The 17,669-nt window shown below is 50.1% G+C and overlaps 1 protein-coding gene across 1 annotated transcript in view; it reads left to right on the top strand.

The window, feature by feature from the left end:
- The window catches only part of LOC144164734 (dual specificity protein phosphatase 16-like), a 66,937-nt gene that overhangs the window by 14,499 nt on the left and 34,769 nt on the right, over positions 1-17,669 (top strand). Inside the window, exons 2-3 of the mRNA XM_077695026.1 lie at positions 12,148-12,286; positions 17,414-17,524. Coding sequence (XP_077551152.1) covers positions 12,212-12,286; positions 17,414-17,524 — 186 coding nt within the window. The 5' untranslated portion in view covers positions 12,148-12,211. The remainder of the gene's footprint in view (positions 1-12,147; positions 12,287-17,413; positions 17,525-17,669) is intronic.

Raw genomic sequence — 17,669 nt, 5'->3', positions numbered from 1 at the left:
GACAAAAGCAGACGATGGTTGCGGAGAAGTTTGGACTTTCCCGGAAGACTGTCAACACCATAATGAAAAACCGCGAGGCAATCTCAAAGCAACCAGAGGACGGTGGACTGTCGGTGAAGCGAATCAGACTTTGGGGGGCCAGCTATCCAAAGGGGGAGGAAGCCTTACTGTTGTGGCTGTGAAACGCGCTTGTCAAGAACATTCCCGTGAACGGTGTGTTGCTCAGGAAATGCGCCGAGCAACTAGCGTTCCTTCTTGATTGTACCGACTTTAAGTGCAGTGAAGGGTGGCTCGATCGCTTCAAAGCTCGCAATGGCATCTCGTTCAAGTGCATCTCGGGAGGAAGTGATTCAGTTGACTTAAACTGTGTGTCCTCGTGGAGAGATGGTAAGCTTCTTTAGCTACTTCGTGGCTACAGCCCCGATGACTTGTTCAACGCGGACGAGAGCGGCTTATTTTACAAAATGAGGCCAGGAAAGACTGTCATTCAAGTCCAATGCGTTCCACGGCGGGAAACGGTCCAAAGAGTGGGTGAGCGTTCTATTTTGTTGCAACATGTCGAGAACGGAGAAGGAGCGTCTCCTCACGATTGGGAAGTCGAAACGACCCCGTTGTTTCAGTCACTGGCGTCACATTCCCGCCACATACGAATCCAACCAGACTGCATGGATGACGAACAGCATTTTCAATTCCCGGCTGTTAAAATTCGACTAGAAGATGGACGCTCAGAATCGCCATGTGCTCCTCTTTGTGGACAATGCGTCTTGCCACACCAAAGTCCCTGCACTGAAAGCCACAAAGGTTGTTTGTTTCCCCTCCCAACGCCACATCCCACCTTGAACCTATTGACCGAGGAATTGTGCACTCGCTCAAGTCACAGTACAGGACACAGTTGGCGGAACGCCTGCTGTTGGACATGCAGCAAGACTGGGCAACTGTCATCGACGTGAGGTTTGCCGTTGAGGTAATTTCAGCTGCCTGGAAATAACTGTTTCACAAAAGCTGTCTTCAAATGGGGTGACGTGGTGGAAGAGGGGCTTCACATGGAAGACTTTAATGACAACGGCCTATAAAATGAAGCTTGGGGCCTCATCCAAGAGTCTGCGCATGTTCCAGAGTAGTTTGAAGACTTTGTCTCTACGGATCTGGACCTCGTGTGCTCTGAAGAGCTTACGGATGAGGCGATCGTGGCACAAGTGAATGGTGCATGTGCCCTCGACGATGAACTGGAAGGAGAGGATGAGGAGGACATTGTGAAGCCAAAAGTGTCAGCAGTGGAAGCTGACGAGCACCTCAGGGCTCTACAAAGATACTGGCAGCAACAGGAAGGCTTACAGGATGAAGTCTTCTACCTCCAGAAGTTGGGAAGAAAGCTCCTTCGGTCTGCATTCTCCAACAAACAAACTACCCTGGAGGACTTCTTTCAGCCATCCTGAGTAATTTTCTGTTGACGGGATCAAGCACACCTTGATGGTGATCCAGTTCAACTCCTCAGTGTTTTTAGAATTTTTGGATACAAGAGACCTTGGTTACAAGAGACAGATTTTCTGGCTCCCTTGACTGTAACGAGGTTTTACTGCACCTACTATAACAAAAACAAGTACGGCCAGAAACAAAGCAAACGCAGACAGCAGCCCTGTGCAGTATGGTGGCGCCATCTAGGAGGGCTGATGGTAGAAAAAAGTGTTCCGCACTCCGCTGCCGAGTAAACAGCCCACCAAGGTTCGCTTGAAGACCTGTCCTTGTTACGTCATCACAGACGTCACAAAACACGATTTGGTGGGAGAGTCAAAATTTTAACCGAAGTTAATTAATTTCTCAGTGAATATAAAGCACCGTCTGCTGCTGGACAAGCACTGGGTGCGGCACTGTAAAGCACCAAATCTTTTGAATAAAACAAACTTGTATTTTGTCTGAATGGTCCCCTCTGGTGATGGTGAGGAGGAATCATGTACAGCTGGCATTATCGGTTCGCTTTGCCTTTGTGCACCTGGTGTGTCATTCCAATTCAATTCAAGCTTTATTTCCAACAAGAAGTTGGGGGTCCCCCAGGCAAAACCTGACTTTAAGGACCACTTGAAGGTGCCTGAGGGCCCACACTCGCACCATAGACAGTAGCAGAGATCCGATTTTTCTTTTTCTTATACAGAGTTGTTTGACTCGAAGAGTAGGCGAGAAACAATATAACACTGTCATGCGCAGAATAACAAGGAATAACATTTCTTTCCGGTTTCCCTGAAATGCCGATTTCTCTGTGATGGCAGCTGAGATTTTCTTGCTTGCACCAGGGCACAGGTGAAATGAGGTGATGTGATTGTGATAGAGATTCTGGCCAGGAGATGGTGAGCGCAAGATGAGGCTGCGTCACATGTTCCGTACTGCTCATGCGAAGAAAGGGTCGCCTGCATTTCTCCCTTTATGTATGTGCGTTTAGCTGACTTAGTCATTCTTCATTACACGTATGCAATAACTGCTAGCTATTCTATAGTTAATTACACCAAGTACAGCTGCCAGAAATTAAAATGCGCAATTCTCCTAAGCGCACAACTTGGGCAATGGAACACATTGTGTTACAGGTTTGTTTAATGTGCACCGGAATCCTGCACAGCCAGACATTTATTAGGTTTACCGTTTAGGGGGAAAAATGCTGTGAATCAGACCAGTGATTGTGTGCTCAGTGGTACAGTCACTGCAGTGGTGCGGGCACGATAACTGGAGCAGTTCTAATGTAACCTTTTAGCTTTGTGGTCTTTCTTCAGACAGGAAAAAAAAAAGCTCTTACAAATGAGCTTTCATGTGGGACTTCTACGGCTCATAGTCCTTGCAGGTATGCCGCTATGGAGAAACTGATGCGCTGGCTAGAACGCAGCATGAGAAAGTTAAAAAAAGCAATGCAAGAAACAAAAAAACAGCTTCCTTTTCTTTTGTTCACCTTCAGAACAGTTAATTTCATGCAGTCTGTGTATGTTCCCACTGAGTCGTCATTGATTTGCCGGTAATGAAGCGCCTTTGGAGCCCATTTTTATTTGCAGTGCACTGCAAAAACTGCCGGTGAACGTTCATGAATTGGCTTGGGGAGGCTGCGCTGACGCAATTGCCCCTCTCAGAAGTGCCACTCTTCTGTAACCTCAGGCTCACTGGAAGAGGCTTTCATCTTGATCGAAATAGCGCACTATCTCCCAGCTGTCTGGACATCCGCTCTCACTGAACACACGCTTTCATTGGTGCAGTCCTTGACTGCTGGCGATTTGGTCTTTCATCAGCGCAGAGTGCCATATCACTGGTGGTTATGCAGTCTACGTTGATTGCACGCTGAAACGAGAAAGTCTGTCCCGTGAGCCTGCGTTGGCGAGCCGGCTTGGTTCTTGTTGGCAGACTACGCCACAAACTTGGAGGGGCAAATTATGGCGGAAGTGGAGCGTGCCCGTGACGACACCCATCTGGCCAGCACTCCTGCTTCAACTAGGTTATTTGTTTGCGATAAAATTGGTGCCATTGCTATTGGCATTGGCATTTTCTCTTCATGACCCCTTTAAAGGGACCATGCAGACAAAACACGTTTGATACATTCGAAAGATTGCCTCACGAGAATCGTACTGACAGAACCTTTTGCATAAACTTCGCTCAGATAAGCTGCATAATTAGGGAAAAAGGGAATGGCCATGCGACCCACTAGCTCATTTCCCGCAACAGAACCTACGATGTCATACCTGACAGCTCTGCGGTTGGCTGAGGCCGCCAAAAGCAAACGCAAATTAGGCAGAACTTATAAGCTTTCCGAACGAGGTCTTTGCGCCTAAATTAAGGGCACATTCTTTTTATAGCTGTAAGAATGGTGGACAAACGGTGGAAGTTACGAAAGCACTCGTAAGCATAGAAGTATCGATGCGTACTGCTGTTGGTACTGCGCACACTGTGCATGTTTTAGCTGCACATCACTGTGGCGCTTTGGGGTTGCCTCAGACAACTCTGTCCGATTGGCGCCAGCGACGGTGTTTTTTGAGTGACCGTACTTGTCAAGTGAACACCATGTTTCAGGAAACGATTATTTTTTACCTCAACAAAAACAAGCCAGGTACAAATACGGTAAAAAATGAAGCAAAGGCAGAAAATGGCCCTTCACGGAATGGTGGTGCCATCTAGGTCGACTACCTGTAAACGAGGCTCCGCAATCGGCTGCAGAGTGGTTCTTGTGATGTCGTTGCAGATTTTGCGAAAACACACTATTTGGCGGGAGAATCAAAATTTCAACTTGAATTAATTAGGTAATTTCGGAGTGAATAAAGCATTATTTGCTTCTGGACAAACGCTGCGGGCACTACAAAACACGAAATCTTTCAAATAAAACGAATTTTGTCAGCGTGGCCTTTTTAAGGGTAAGGGGGAGCTTAGGGAAGTGATGAGGGCACCTTGCTTTCGGAGTCTGTACCGCATCTCTAATGGGCACGACACCTCCGGTACACGTAGTGCGAAGACTGTGCCGGCATGTACCAGGAGGCCATCGCAGCCGGCTGCAGGGCCACACCATGAACTCGACATCAGTGGTCCTTCTCATGCTGCGTGAATCGTTCGTTGGATGCAAGTTAATGCACTCACATGTGGGTTGCAAGAGAGTCACCAGGGGAGGGTTTTCTGAGGACATGGTGGCACCAGGGGGGAAACAGCAGCGCCATTGAGCGCCAAACTTGTTCACCTGGGCCATCCTGCTCCCAGTCGCCCTTTCTGCACTAAACTCGTTTGTCAGCGCTGTCCTGCGCCGAAGAGCCCAAATTGGGCTGTGAGATACGACCGCCACGATGCCCCGAGCCTGAAAACTGGAACATCGTGTTCCAATGCGATTATGGTTTCGGTGTGATCAAGGTTATGAGTGGGGCCGCAGGCACTGCGCGCCTTAGCCGCCTTCACTCTGGGTTTATTTGTGCCGCATTTGGATGGTTTTGTTTGCCGGTGCCAGCTGAAAATGACCAAAAATTAATGAAATGCTTCCGTATCACACAGCAAACAGATCGAAAAGAGATCACACAACTGTAGTTCACTGGAGGTGAACTTCAGTTTAGACTACCATTTTTGACGAGCATGTATTGAACAAACGGGGTCTTCAACGCTTTGCCGTCGCTTGTTAATTCAGTTCGCCTTTCTTCAGAGGTAATTACTCATATTCACTAGTGAATTTCAGGATTATCTTTGCTTATGTAGAGGGGGGTCCAGCAATATTTATTGCCTTCTAAGGCGCTCTCCTTATGTAGTCGAGGGTGTACGTTTTTCAACTCTTGCAACCCCATGACGGGCGAAGACAAAGCTATGTTCTGCATCGCACGCACCGAAACCACTGCCGGATACAAAAATGCAAGCAAACTCCTTATTTTACGGAATACTGCCATGAGTTCACTTAGCACTGCCGTCTACCGGAGACGAAGCGAGGCCTGTTATGCGATCCTCTTAGACTCTGCGCATGGTGATAGCAGGGTGCACTCGCTGTGGCCAAAGGAAGATGATTCGGCATATTTCCAGATATAGTACAAGAACTGTGTTCCTGGTGCGGAATAGGTTCTAGTGCATGGTAGAACGCCTGATATAGCAGATAAGCAGATTGAACTTAACTGGCAGGGTTTCCGGCGCAGAATCCGGTGCCAGCCCCCTGCCAAACAAGGGTTTCTGGTTGCTCCAAACGTGCTCCTTGAGGCCTTTCTGGCTGCCTCCCAAGACTGCTCCCAAACCCATGTACCCCTGCATGGTGGGACTCAGCACTAGGCGGCTGTCACGCATGGTGGCCCTCCGCAGGTAGCCAGGGCCCTCGTCCTTAGCTCAGCTGAAGGGAGAGAGTGCTTGGACGCTGTCCATCACCGGTGGTGCAGTCCTCTTCTGCGCCTGTGTGGATGGCCTTCTGTGGTGGAAGCTCGGGGCCTCCTCTGTGGCCCTGGCTGGGCTTGAGCACCCTCGTTGTGCAGCATCTTGGGTGGCGTCCCTTTGGTGCTCCCAACTTTCCTCGGCATTGCTCCTGGTGTGGTGTTCTTGCCTGAGACCACACCGCATGTCGCCACGGCCTTTCAGCAGAGACTTTCCTGGCGGACCTCTTTGGGGCCCCTTTGCAAGTGGTTGGTTCGAAAGTGCCTCGAGCCAGCGGTCGCACACCTGACTGAGGCATCTCGGTGCAGCTGTTCAGGCTGGACTCGTGGTGTGGCACTTCTTGGAGACTTTCCTTTTCCCCAGTGCCCACTGGTGTGGTGTGTGTGATATCCTCGGCTGGGGATCCCGCACAAGAGGGCTGGTCGACAAAACAGTCAAGCGTCATGATGGCATGTGCAAATAGTTGCATTGACATGTACAGCGTGTAAATTTTTTTTGAGTAAACCGATTCTTTATTCGTGCGGAAACCTTACACAGTGGTCACTTTCTGTGGCTTGTTTTGTTTGACAGCAAAGAAAAGAAGAGCACTTATGTGCGAGGTTAGAGAATAAATGAAAACAATTTTGGCCTATGGGGTTGTGGCGGGCGTATTGGCCATTTTGGACAAACCTGACACAGCATCTGGAGTATCAAGCAGGAAACGCGGGACCCAGACGTACGGTTCTTGGGAACATGGAACACTCAAGCTCGAGCACGCGAGCGCGGCCGATCTTTTATCGATCGTGCCAACGCCCCCTGCATTCGCTCGTGTAACCCGCCCATTCCACATTTATTTTCCACACACTCCCCTGCCTGCCAAGAAGCCTACGGTTTGGCTTCAAGAAAGTAGAGCCGTTGAATGCGACGCCCCATTTTTTGCCCAGGTCACAGGTACGGACGGTTGTGTTGCCTCCCGGTAGCAACTTGGCTACACGGCCGAATCTCCAAAACGTTGGTGTGTATCCCTTGTCGTGCGTTACAACCATGTCTCCGATTGCGAGTCGGTGTGGCGGACGTGAGGGCGCTTTGTGACCAGACCGCAGAAACAGCCGGTATTCGTTCCGCCATCTTTGCCACAGGCGCTTTGTGACCGTCTGTCGGTACCTCCAGCGGCGTTTCAACTCTGAGCTTGTTGACGATGGCTCGAATGGCCCATTGTTCTGGGGCAGGCACGGGTTCGGCTTGACGAGACAGAAAGCCGGTGTTATCTGTTGTAGTGAGGGTCACTTTCCTTTCGTCTTTGCTGTTACTAGAGGTGCACTCGGTTTTTCGAGTTGTGACACAGTGGGACTAGTTGGGACCTGAGATGAGGTAACACCGTCTGGACTATTAGATTGCCTCTTCACTCGCTGCTCTTGCTGGCCTTTGCTTTTCTTGGCATTGTCTCTCGCGACTGCTGTGCATAGTGGGTCATAAGTGCAAAACGCAGCTGTCTTCGTGTCGGGGGCATCCAGGGAGCTCGTTACGGCTCAGACACCCCCAACCGACACAAGGGTAACCTTCTGCACATCCGCGCTGGCATGCAGTCCTGGTTTCTTTTCCGGGAGCGGAGCCTCGCATTGCATGCTCTTCTTCCTGACGTCGGGCCGTGGGGATGAGAGCTTATCTGTTGTGATGTCGTCGGGCGGGGATTCCCCGTGGGCCAGGGTCAGAGCGCTCAATTCCACCAAAGGATGGTCTCTGCGATTGGTGTGCGAACCCTGAAGAGTCCAGCCTAGAAGTGATTCTACGGCAGTGAGGTGCCAATAGTGGTCGGTACCAATTAGAATACTGATGTGGTCGTCCATGTAAGCTGAGGCGAGAAGAGCGTCAGTGGCGAAAAGGCCACGGCCGTGCATAAATCTGTGCATTTCATCTGCGATCGGGCTACTCGTAACTGCACAGATGCTTGGCACCTCCAGGGCGTCGATGGTGACTTGCTGCCCTCTGTTCTGGCTGGTCACCGTAACCGACACGCGAGGATGCTTGTGAGCTGCTGTAGGGTGGCTCTTGTGGAAGGTTACCAGCTTGAGGTCCACAGCGCCTTCAGCGGAGCAGCCCAGAGCACGCGATACGTCCTGTCAAACAAATGTCCGCTGACCGTGTCTAACAGAACCCTCACGAGAAGATAGACTGGAGTGGGCCGTGTGATGCTGGTTGAGGCGGTGATCACCGAGGACGCTGAGTGGGAAGGTCTGGGCATGGCAGGCCTTGAGTGGGCAGGCCTGGTGGTGTACACCGTCGCGCAGTGAAGTTAGATGCCGGCGCGAACAGTGGCTGCGCAACAAGGTTCTAGCAGTCTGGCAGGCGCATGCAACATTATTTTGCTTGCCACACCAAAAGCAAAGCCTGCCTGTTTGCAGTCGCCGTCGCTTCTCGTCTGGTGGCACATTCGCGGTGCATCGCGCGATCCCATGGCCTCGCCCGCCACAAACAGTCCCCATGAGGAGGAGGCGGTGACTGCGCATCTAGTGTTGCGGCCGACGGTGGAACAAAATTCTCATTGGGTGTCGGCCGGGGTGGTGGAGGGCGTCGAACCTGAGGGCCGGTGCTGTCCGTGTGCCCTTCCTCCCGAATTTCCACCTCAATTCAGAGAAACTTGCAAGGTCTTCTACACTTGCTGGGCATTACCAGTCACCTCATTTGCTGCTGATTCTTTCATGCGTTGCCGGTAAAGAGCAATGCCGTGTAGCAACACCTTTAGCAGGACCCAATGGCCGGTCTGGCGCCACGCCTAGCCCCTCCAGTGAGTTTAGGCGAATCTCATCATGCAAGCTCCGCAACCTCCCGACGTCCGCACAAGTCTTCACCGGAGTTGTGGTGAGGAGGGCATCGACATGACCCACCATCAATTGGTCTCTGTGGTCAAAGCGGTCTTTGAGGATCTTGACCGCAGCTTCATAGCCATCCTCCACTGCCCAGTCCTGGGCCCGGTCATGTACAAGTGGAGGTACTTGAATTTGTCCATTTTCGTCACGTGTTGGTTTGTATGCATGGTGGCATCAAATTGTTCCCAGAATCCCTCTGCCACTTGCTACGGTCCCCAAAGAAGGGTGCAATCTCCAGCTTGGGAAGGGCGACGCGGGGAACTGGCACGGCGGGACGAGCCGTGGATTTGCTCACCATTGGACCTTGTGTAGGCTAACCAGCAGCGGAGCTCGAGGGACCGGCGACAGCAGAAGGCGATGATTGGGTGGTGTCCACGCGGGCCCGAATTTTGCAAATGCTGTGCTGTAGTCGGCTTGAAAGGCCTCGTCCGCGAGTTGAGCCTGGATCTTGGCATCCAGGGCACTCATCTCTGGGTGACGTAGCCTGGAATTTGGTGCAGTGGGATCCTTGAGTAGAGCTTCAAGCGCGGTGATCGCCTTCGTGATAGCGTCGTGCAGGCACCCCCAAAGTAGGCGTTCATGCTCCACGGTGGAAGGAACCGGGAGCCTGGGCCGGTTTTCAGCACGAGCGTATGGCGGATCAAGCAGGGAACGCAGGACCCAGACGTCCGGTTCTCGTGGTGGTCATGGAACACTTGAGCACGCGAGCGCGGCCAACCTTCTTTTATCGATTGTGCCAACACCTCTGCCTTCGCTCGTGTCACCCGTCCATTCTACATTTATTTTCCACGTGCAGAAGAAAAAGTGCCATGCCGCAACGTTTTTTGCCGCTAGCATAGGATGATCATGCGTTGAACTTCGTTAAGCGTTCAGATCATCTGTTGCCAGCTTTGCAAAATCAGGCTTGCAATTCTTTCTTCACACTTGCACGTTTGTCCTTGCTTTTTGCTTTTTCTTAATGTGTGCACCTGTATGTGTGCTCATGGCATGTTGTTGTGAAATCCTTCACTGCAGACAAAAAGGCTGCCTGTTGTGTCTGAACTCAAAGCAGGCCAACTCGCTGTACTCACTACCCTGGCGGTGCGACGGCACTTGCACAGAAATGTGTCCCATGGCATGCTCGCTGCCTTTCTCTGCAACAGTTTTCAGTGGGTAGATACCGAATTGCCTCTTATGCATTCACCCTGGTTATCGTTTATCCAACTCTCAATTAGAGTCCTTAATGGAACTGCTTCTGGAACCACTCACATTAGTGGGAGACCCTACCGTGAAAACAGCATACAGCTTTGTTTTATTCAGAACGTTTGGTGTTTAGTAGTTGTCTAAGAGCTGGTTCGGCAGCGAACGATGCTTTATTCACTGAGACATTAGCAGTGTTACCTGAAAATTCAATAATCCTGCCGCATCATGGGTTTGATAATGTTGGCAATAAAGTATTTGTGATAAATACCCAAAACAGACTCAGTATGTTGCCTCCTTCATATGATGCAATTCATTGGGAACTAGAGAGCGGCTGGTGGCCGCACTGCAGTCTGTTCTATTACTGTGGCTTTCCTAGATGACGGGGGGGAAAAAGGTTGAAGTCACAAGTGCTCCCTGGACTGTCAGCCTGCTGCATTGTGCAAGGCATAACGCAGAGTCTGCGTGATAAAACCAGCCACGCAGGGTCAGTGGCTTTGTGTTTGCGCTGCTGAGAACGAGGTAGCGGGTTTGATTCCCGGCCGCGGCGGCCACTTTTCTGGTGGATGCGAAAAGCAAAAATGCCCGTGTGTACGAGATTTCGGCGCACGTTAAAGATCCCCAGGTGGTCCAAACTAATCCGGAGGCCCTTCACTACGGCGCGCCTCATCGCCTGCGTTGCGTCGATGCGGTAAACCCTACAATCAATCGACTGCGTGGTAAATCAGTCGTGGATCTCTTTCACACTTGTGTGTTTCTTCATGGGATGTGTTTTCGAGGTTGCCTTTTCAGACACCCATATAGCTTTGCACTGTTGTGGCCGCACTGTTGCTAACGTGCAAAGTTTATTTATTTATTTATTTTATTTAATACATACTGCCAGCCACCTCCTGGTGGCCAAGGCAGGAGTGATACAAACTTGCATCCTTGCAGCCGCGCAACACAGTACAGTTCACGGTACAGAAATAAGATCGCCACATAACAGGCTTGCGTGGGACACGTATACTCGGGTTACAGGGGCAACACAAGACCGGTATCGAAATACAATCCAACTTTTGTTCACAACGCGAAGTGGAGAAGCATAAGAGGTATTGAAACCTGCACATTGAGTTCTTGAGCATTACCCATGCTAGAGCTCCCAAGTGGCAGTTACACGAGTGCACTGGAACTGGGTGCACTGGCACTTCACTAGAGTGGGCCAGTGTGGTTTCTCCCAACCCACATTGTGGTTGGCGGCTGTTAATTTCCACGTTGCCGTAGGTGGCGGCGTAGCGCGAGTCCCAGGCCTAATGGCGCACATTTTGGCTAGGGAGTGCCTGAAACTACAGCACTGCAGTGGCAGCAGGTTACAGTGCAACGCAAGGTCCTATGATGCTGCATCTCTTTCTGTTTCACACTGAGGGGTGGCCTACCATCTGTGGCCGAACATGTCGCGTGCTGTTGTAGACTTAGAAAGTTGCAGGCTTTCGGTTGTGTAACTCGTTCAGGCATTACGTGTTAACAAATGAGAGGGTCGAGTGCCAGCCATGCAGGTGTTGTTGGCCACTGCTGGCGCCATTGGTTGTTTGTCCAACTCGGGCCGCTTGAATTTGAACTCAGTGTTGTCAGGGCTGCTGCTGGGGTGTGCACTAGGGCTTTCTCTGCAGCTGTGTGGGCCTGTGAAGCATGCACGACAATGCTTTCTGTTATTATTTCATTCATTGCACGCACACGATACGCAGTGTTCTCAATGACACAACCAGGCTTGTGAAGCGCTTTGATGGCTGATACTTGTGGCCCAGCTTTAACGCTGCTCTCGATATTCGGCACATTCTTCATGCTTGTAAAAATGAGGAGTGGCTTGAAACACAGCCCCCCGGAGGGGCTGCTTCGGTCGGTGGTTTTGCCAGAGCACAGGGGTGTTGCATGCTGTGTGTACAGATCTGGAGTGCAAGCTTCAGGTAGCAGTGAGTTTTAACTAGAAGAGGAGGAACTTGTCGAAGTAGGTGTCGCATTGCCGTGTCTTAGCAGCTTTGCGTTTGCAATAAAGAGCACACGGGGTTATTCGCTGCAGTGCTTGTGTGTGAGCAAGCTAGATTCAAGGGGGGCGGGGCAGTACTAGGCTTGGTCATTAAGGGTTACGTAGTGTATCCCTGCAGAAGGCAAGAGCGGCAAGGATCAAGGAAAGATCAGGGAGTTTGCGGGGATAAATTGGTCACGCATAGCGCAGGACGGGGATAGTTGGTTGCCCTGCAGTGGGCGTAGATGGGATGATGATGGTGGCTTCCCCGTGCAGGCAGGCAGGATGGGCAGCGAGCTGGCGGCAGGCTGGCCTGGCAGCCTGAGCGCAGCAAGAGGGCATGGCTGATGACCCCGTCGTCTCCCTGATGGGGGTCGCCCAGCTAGCCAGCCGACTGCGCACCGACCCCGAGCAGGTGAGTGTGCGTGTGCGCGTGCGTGTACCTGGGGGGTGTCCTCCGAGTGGGCTCCACTGCAGTGCACACATTGCTGCTCTCACTGCCCCCTGCACCCGTTTGCGAGGCACGCAGGCCTTTAGCCTGGATGCGTGTGCCGCCTCTGTGGCCCTGTGGCGGTGTTCTCTGTGAGCAGAACTGAAGTTGGTGTCCGGACAGTTGGTGGAATGTTATTTGAGAGGCTGGGGCTAGGAACAGTTCACAGAATCAGACAGAAAACATGTACAGAGGGCAACACCCTTGTCTATAACACAGGTTTCGTACTTATAGCATTATCTCGCCTCGGCCGAAAAACATTTGAAGAAAACTATTGTCATTCTGAAGTCTTAACTATATATTTTCACCTCAACGCTTTTTGTGACAAGTTTGAGTCCGTAGTTTTGAGAGTTAACCAGTTCAAGTTGAACTCAGTGTTATAGACAAGGGTGTTGCGCACTGTACTATGCCGTATTTTCCAATATATAAGTCGTAGTTTTTTCTGTTTTGTTTTTTTTCTTAAATTTTCGTTGGTGCGTCTTATCCACTGGTGCAACTTATGTATGGAATAAATCCGGTACATGGCAGCCGCGTGTGGTTCGCACTCATAAAGGTGCCTGTGTGCTGCGTGATGTCAGCGCATGTTAAGAAACACAGCTCTGTGGTCTAAATAAATGAATTATTTGTTAGCGGGTTGAAGGAAGAAGTCTTCGCTGGTTTTGCCTAAATGCCATCTGTAAGTACGTGCCATCTGTGTGTGTCAACAAACCATTTTTGAGAAGTTGGTGCTTTCTAGACTTTGGAACGGTATATGCACGTGTCTAGCACTGCTTACCGGGGGATGTGTTCAGGTGCGGAGGCCGCCGCTACCGTGTACTTTCGCCGGACTTTTTAACGAATCGATCCTCTATGAGTTTACCTGATTAACAAGTGCGTTTTGTACACTGGTGGGTTTTATACACCAGTGCAACTTAGATACATTTTTTTTTTCTGGAAAGACTGCCGTTTTGAGGGGGGTGCGACTTATAGAGCGGAAAATACGCTACTTTGTCGCGAAGACATTGCATTGATATTTGATTTCCTGTATGTCTCTTGTGTCTCTGTGTGAAGAAGTGTTCCTAGCACAACATTTGAAATGAGTGGACCTCTGAGCTAGGCAATGGGATGGTGTAACCAGTACATCGATGGTGGGACTTCAGGTAGTCGTGGCTTGAGAACGGGTGCCCAAGCTAGCCCCTTACCAGAAGGGCACAAGTGGAACAGTGGAACAGTCCTGGCCAAGTTTCCGGTCGTGTTGGCAGCCTTGAGCGTGCTGGGTGGTAGCTGGGTGACGACAAGGGCTGAGGCGAGAAACAAACTGTTCATAGAGCGGCCTTGATCTTTGGAGATGTGGGAACGGAGGAGAAAGTGGTGTTGAGCAAAAGTGTCGGTTGATGGCCAAAGGCGAGGTAGACCAGTAACTCCGCTGTTGTAGTTGCAAAAGCAGCAAAGGGGACAGTTGTGTCCCAAGGCACATGTTCTGGCCAAGTGTACGTACGAGTCATGTTGGCTAGTCTTGTGGAAGTGCAGAGTGCGTTCACCAGTGGATGTGCTGTTGCGCACTGTGTCCAGAGTGTGAAGGACTTCTGCGGGAGTGTTGGAACAAGAGCGTCCTGCCATGATCGCCGCTCAAGACTTTGAATCAAGGACACGGAAAAGCTGCGTGCAAAAAGAGTCGCCCAACTCAGTAGCACAGCTGGAACAAATGGGCACTGTGTCCAGTCTTCATTAAATGGCCAATGGCTGTTACAACCCAGCCATTGACCAGCGGCCGTATTGGCCCGTACAGTTCAATTCTGAGTTTCGTATGGCTGTCGTAGTCTGGCAAACGTGGATGCCGAGTGCTTGCTGTGTTGGCACAAGGCGCACACTGCACTGTGGCTGGCAGCGCAGAGAGAGCAAAGCCAGGCCTCAAGAAGCGGCTGCAGACGTAATCATGGGGCGTGGGAAAGCCCAAGCGGCCAGCTGTGGGATCGTGGTAAAAGTCACTTGATTTTTGTGAATGAAGGGAGCACCGCTCAACTGGAATTCATTGGCGGCTGGAATGGGGAAGTACGACATCTGGAATGGCAGCAACTGTTTGGAGGTTGTTTGTTTGTAGCCGGTACGGTGTTCAGCTGTTCAGAGTTAATGGGCTTGTCGGGTGCCTTTTGGCTGGCAGGGGTGCTGGTAAGCGCCAGGGGATGTGGCACCGTAATAGCGGCTTGAGATGACGCTGACGTTGCGACGAGAAACAGTGTAGGCAGAGACAGCGCTTGCGTGTGTGAATTGCTTTCCTCATCTTCGCTTGCGCACAGTTCCTCGTCACAGTGCAACAGAACCCAAGTTCAAACCTTAGTTGCTAAGTCCAGAGGTCATGGCAAAAGTACATGCGTGTCGGGGTGCTTCTTTCTGGACCTGTGAGTGACAGGAAAGTTGTATTCTTGGTGAAATGCAGTATGTTAATTGAACATGTGAGCATGCGATGTCCCACCTCTAAACTGGCCTAGAAGATAACAACCACCCTTACTTATGAAAAGCCAAGAGAACATTTTGCACTGAAGGAAAAGTTCCCGGGTCTTGCAAAAATTTGTGCACTGCTGGTGCTCGAACTCCGGGCTGTTTGCGGCTGTACAGTGGGGATCTCATGGCAGGTGTGTGCAATAGGAGTGTTGAGAGTGAACGAGTAGGTGGGGCTGGGTGCGTGCAGGAGCTTGTGTCCTAAGGGGAACAGAGTCTCGCAGGTGACAGCAAGGCACTCCTGCTTGGTGATCATGTAGTTCATTTTGCCGTGCGACTGGGAGAAGGCGGACATAGGAGAACACCCTCTCTGTGTTGATGAGCGAACTACAAGAGGAACAGCATACAGGGTGTCCCAGCTATCGTGCACCAAGATTTAAAAAAAGTGCAAATAGTGTTACTCAAAGAAAACCTAGTGCATAATGTTTCCAGTATAGTGGAGTAGCGGGCAGTATTTTTTTGTTAATGAGGCTTGATTAATTAACTGTAATTATCTAACTCGAGAAGTATTGCCCTAATCATTAGTCTCAGTGAGGCACTTGTAGGTAGGTAGCCATGAGAGGAATCTAATTGCGGCATTTTCAGCAACGAACTAATTTCCTGCACATTTATTGCGACTGATAAAGAAATCTCACGAAATATGAGCACATGTCAGCGCGCCTACCAGCTTCGTAAGCTGCTTTACAGCAACTGCTTTGCCTGTCACACGCCCAAAGCGAAAACTCAGCTGCAACTGCAAGTTTCACGGGTGCATGGGGCACAAACTGGCTCACAATTTCTGCTTTTCTTATTTTCTTTATTTCGTCCTGCCTGTTCGAAGGCACTGCCTTATGATGCGGGCAGGAGCCCCATCCCGTGGTGTTTTTTATATTTTGTGGCCTTTCTTGATCACTCGGAATAAATGAGCACGCAATTAGTTCATCGTTGAAAATACTGCAGTTAGATGCCCCTCGTGGGTACCCACAAGTGCATCTTAATGATTAGAACACTACTTGTCGAGTTAGACAATTATTAAAAATTAAGTCTAACTACAAAAAAACAAATACTGGCCGCTTCTCCACTGTACTGGAAACATTATGCCCAAGGTTTTTTTGTTCGAGTAACGCCTTTGCTCTTCTTTAAAATCTTGGTGCGTGACATCCTGGGCACCCTGTATTTGTGCCATGGTGATAAATAGCGCGTCTCGGCTTGTCAGAATGATCAAAATGGCAGGGTACTGGCCTAGGTGGTTTCTTCAACTCTGCACATTTTTCTCACCTGACATTTTGCACACAAGTGGCGAGAGTGTAAAGCGAGACCCATAAAACTGTGCCAGTCTATTTGCCGGAGTGGCCCTGGGAAGTCTTCTCACGTTTGGGGCGAATTTTGTTGTTATTTGTGAAGTGGTTTTAAGCTGTTTGGGTAGCGTAATGGCACTTCTTAATAATGGCATCTATCTGCTTTGCCCTTAAAATGGAGATCTCTGCTCCATTTTAAGGACACAATTTTAAGAATGGAATTTTAAGGGGGGACACTGGTCTTAAAACAACTTCTTTTAATTTTCATGTGAACTCTGTGAAACTTGTCAGTCTTGCTGCTTTTTTTCCACTGATTTCAAATATGCCAGTATTTTTTCAGTTGGTCAATTAGTTCCCAAGATAATTAGAGATAATTAGCCATTTTTGCCCCACAATTAGCAAAACAGTGTTGGTCACAAAACTGTAATCTTTTGCTGAATGCAATAATGGAAACAGTTTTTTGATGCATCGCTTGGAACTAATTTTACAGCTCATTAAACTTCGGTGTTTGAAATGGGCACTCAAAATGGCTCCTTGCCACTGGTGCCACCGAAGTTTAATGAGCCGTAAAATTAGTTCCAAGCGATGCATCAAAAAACTGTTTCCATTATTGCATTCAGCAAAAGATTACAGTTTTGTGACCAACACTGTTTTGCTAATTGTGGGGCAAAAATGGCTAATTATCTCTAATTATCTTGGGAACTAATTGACCAACTGAAAAAATACTGGCATATTTGAAATCAGTGGAAAAAAAGCAGCAAGACTGACAAGTTTCACAGAGTTCACATGAAAATTAAAAGAAGTTGTTTTAAGACCAGTGTCCCCCCTTTTAAGGATGGAGAGGGCACAATTGGACCACGTTTGTGGGGAAGGGCAGGAACATGTCAACCAACATGAGGGTGATGTTCGTCGACGTGGATTGCTGGCATAACTGAATGAATGTCGTTGGAGGTGGGTTCTGCCTGATTCTTGTGTGTCCGTAATACCGTGAAACATGGCCAAGTAGCGCGGTAAGACGGGGCGATAAGAAGAGACCACACAAAACTAGTGCTAGTCCTGCGTGGTCTCTTCTTATTGTCCCGTCTTACCGCGCTACTTAGCCGTGTTTCACGGTTCGAACCAACTAGCCCGCATTTATGCGTTCTGTAATGCCCCGTACCTCGTCGCTTTGGATCGAGCAGACCAGATCGCCACGAAGAAAGGGCCCCGTTTTGCTTTCATTTGCTCCCTGTGGCGCGTGTGAGCGCAATTTTGTGCTCCAGAGAGTGCCCTGTTGATGCCCCCCTTCTTCCTCCAGGTCCTGCTGGTGGACAGCCGCCCCTTCCTGGACTTCAACACGTGCCACATCCGGGGCGCCGTCAACGTCTGCTGCTCCAAGATTGTCAAGCGCCGACTGCAGCACGACAAGGCAAGCCACACAATCTCCTTGTCTGGCCAATGGTCGCCCCATGTTTTTTCACTCTCGTGGCAACCGGTGGCGCGGACGTCTTGCAGAGGCATGGGCAGCTGGAGTGCGTGCAGGCTACTTTAGGGCGGAATGTCTGTGTGGTGCA

This window comes from Haemaphysalis longicornis, unplaced genomic scaffold (assembly GCF_048455015.1).
Source record: "Haemaphysalis longicornis isolate Haplotype H1 unplaced genomic scaffold, Haemaphysalis longicornis Haplotype H1 scaffold_136, whole genome shotgun sequence".
Lineage (NCBI taxonomy): Eukaryota > Metazoa > Arthropoda > Arachnida > Ixodida > Ixodidae > Haemaphysalis > Haemaphysalis longicornis.
Note: the sequence above shows the minus strand (reverse complement) of the source record. Positions and strands in the feature narration are given on the sequence as shown.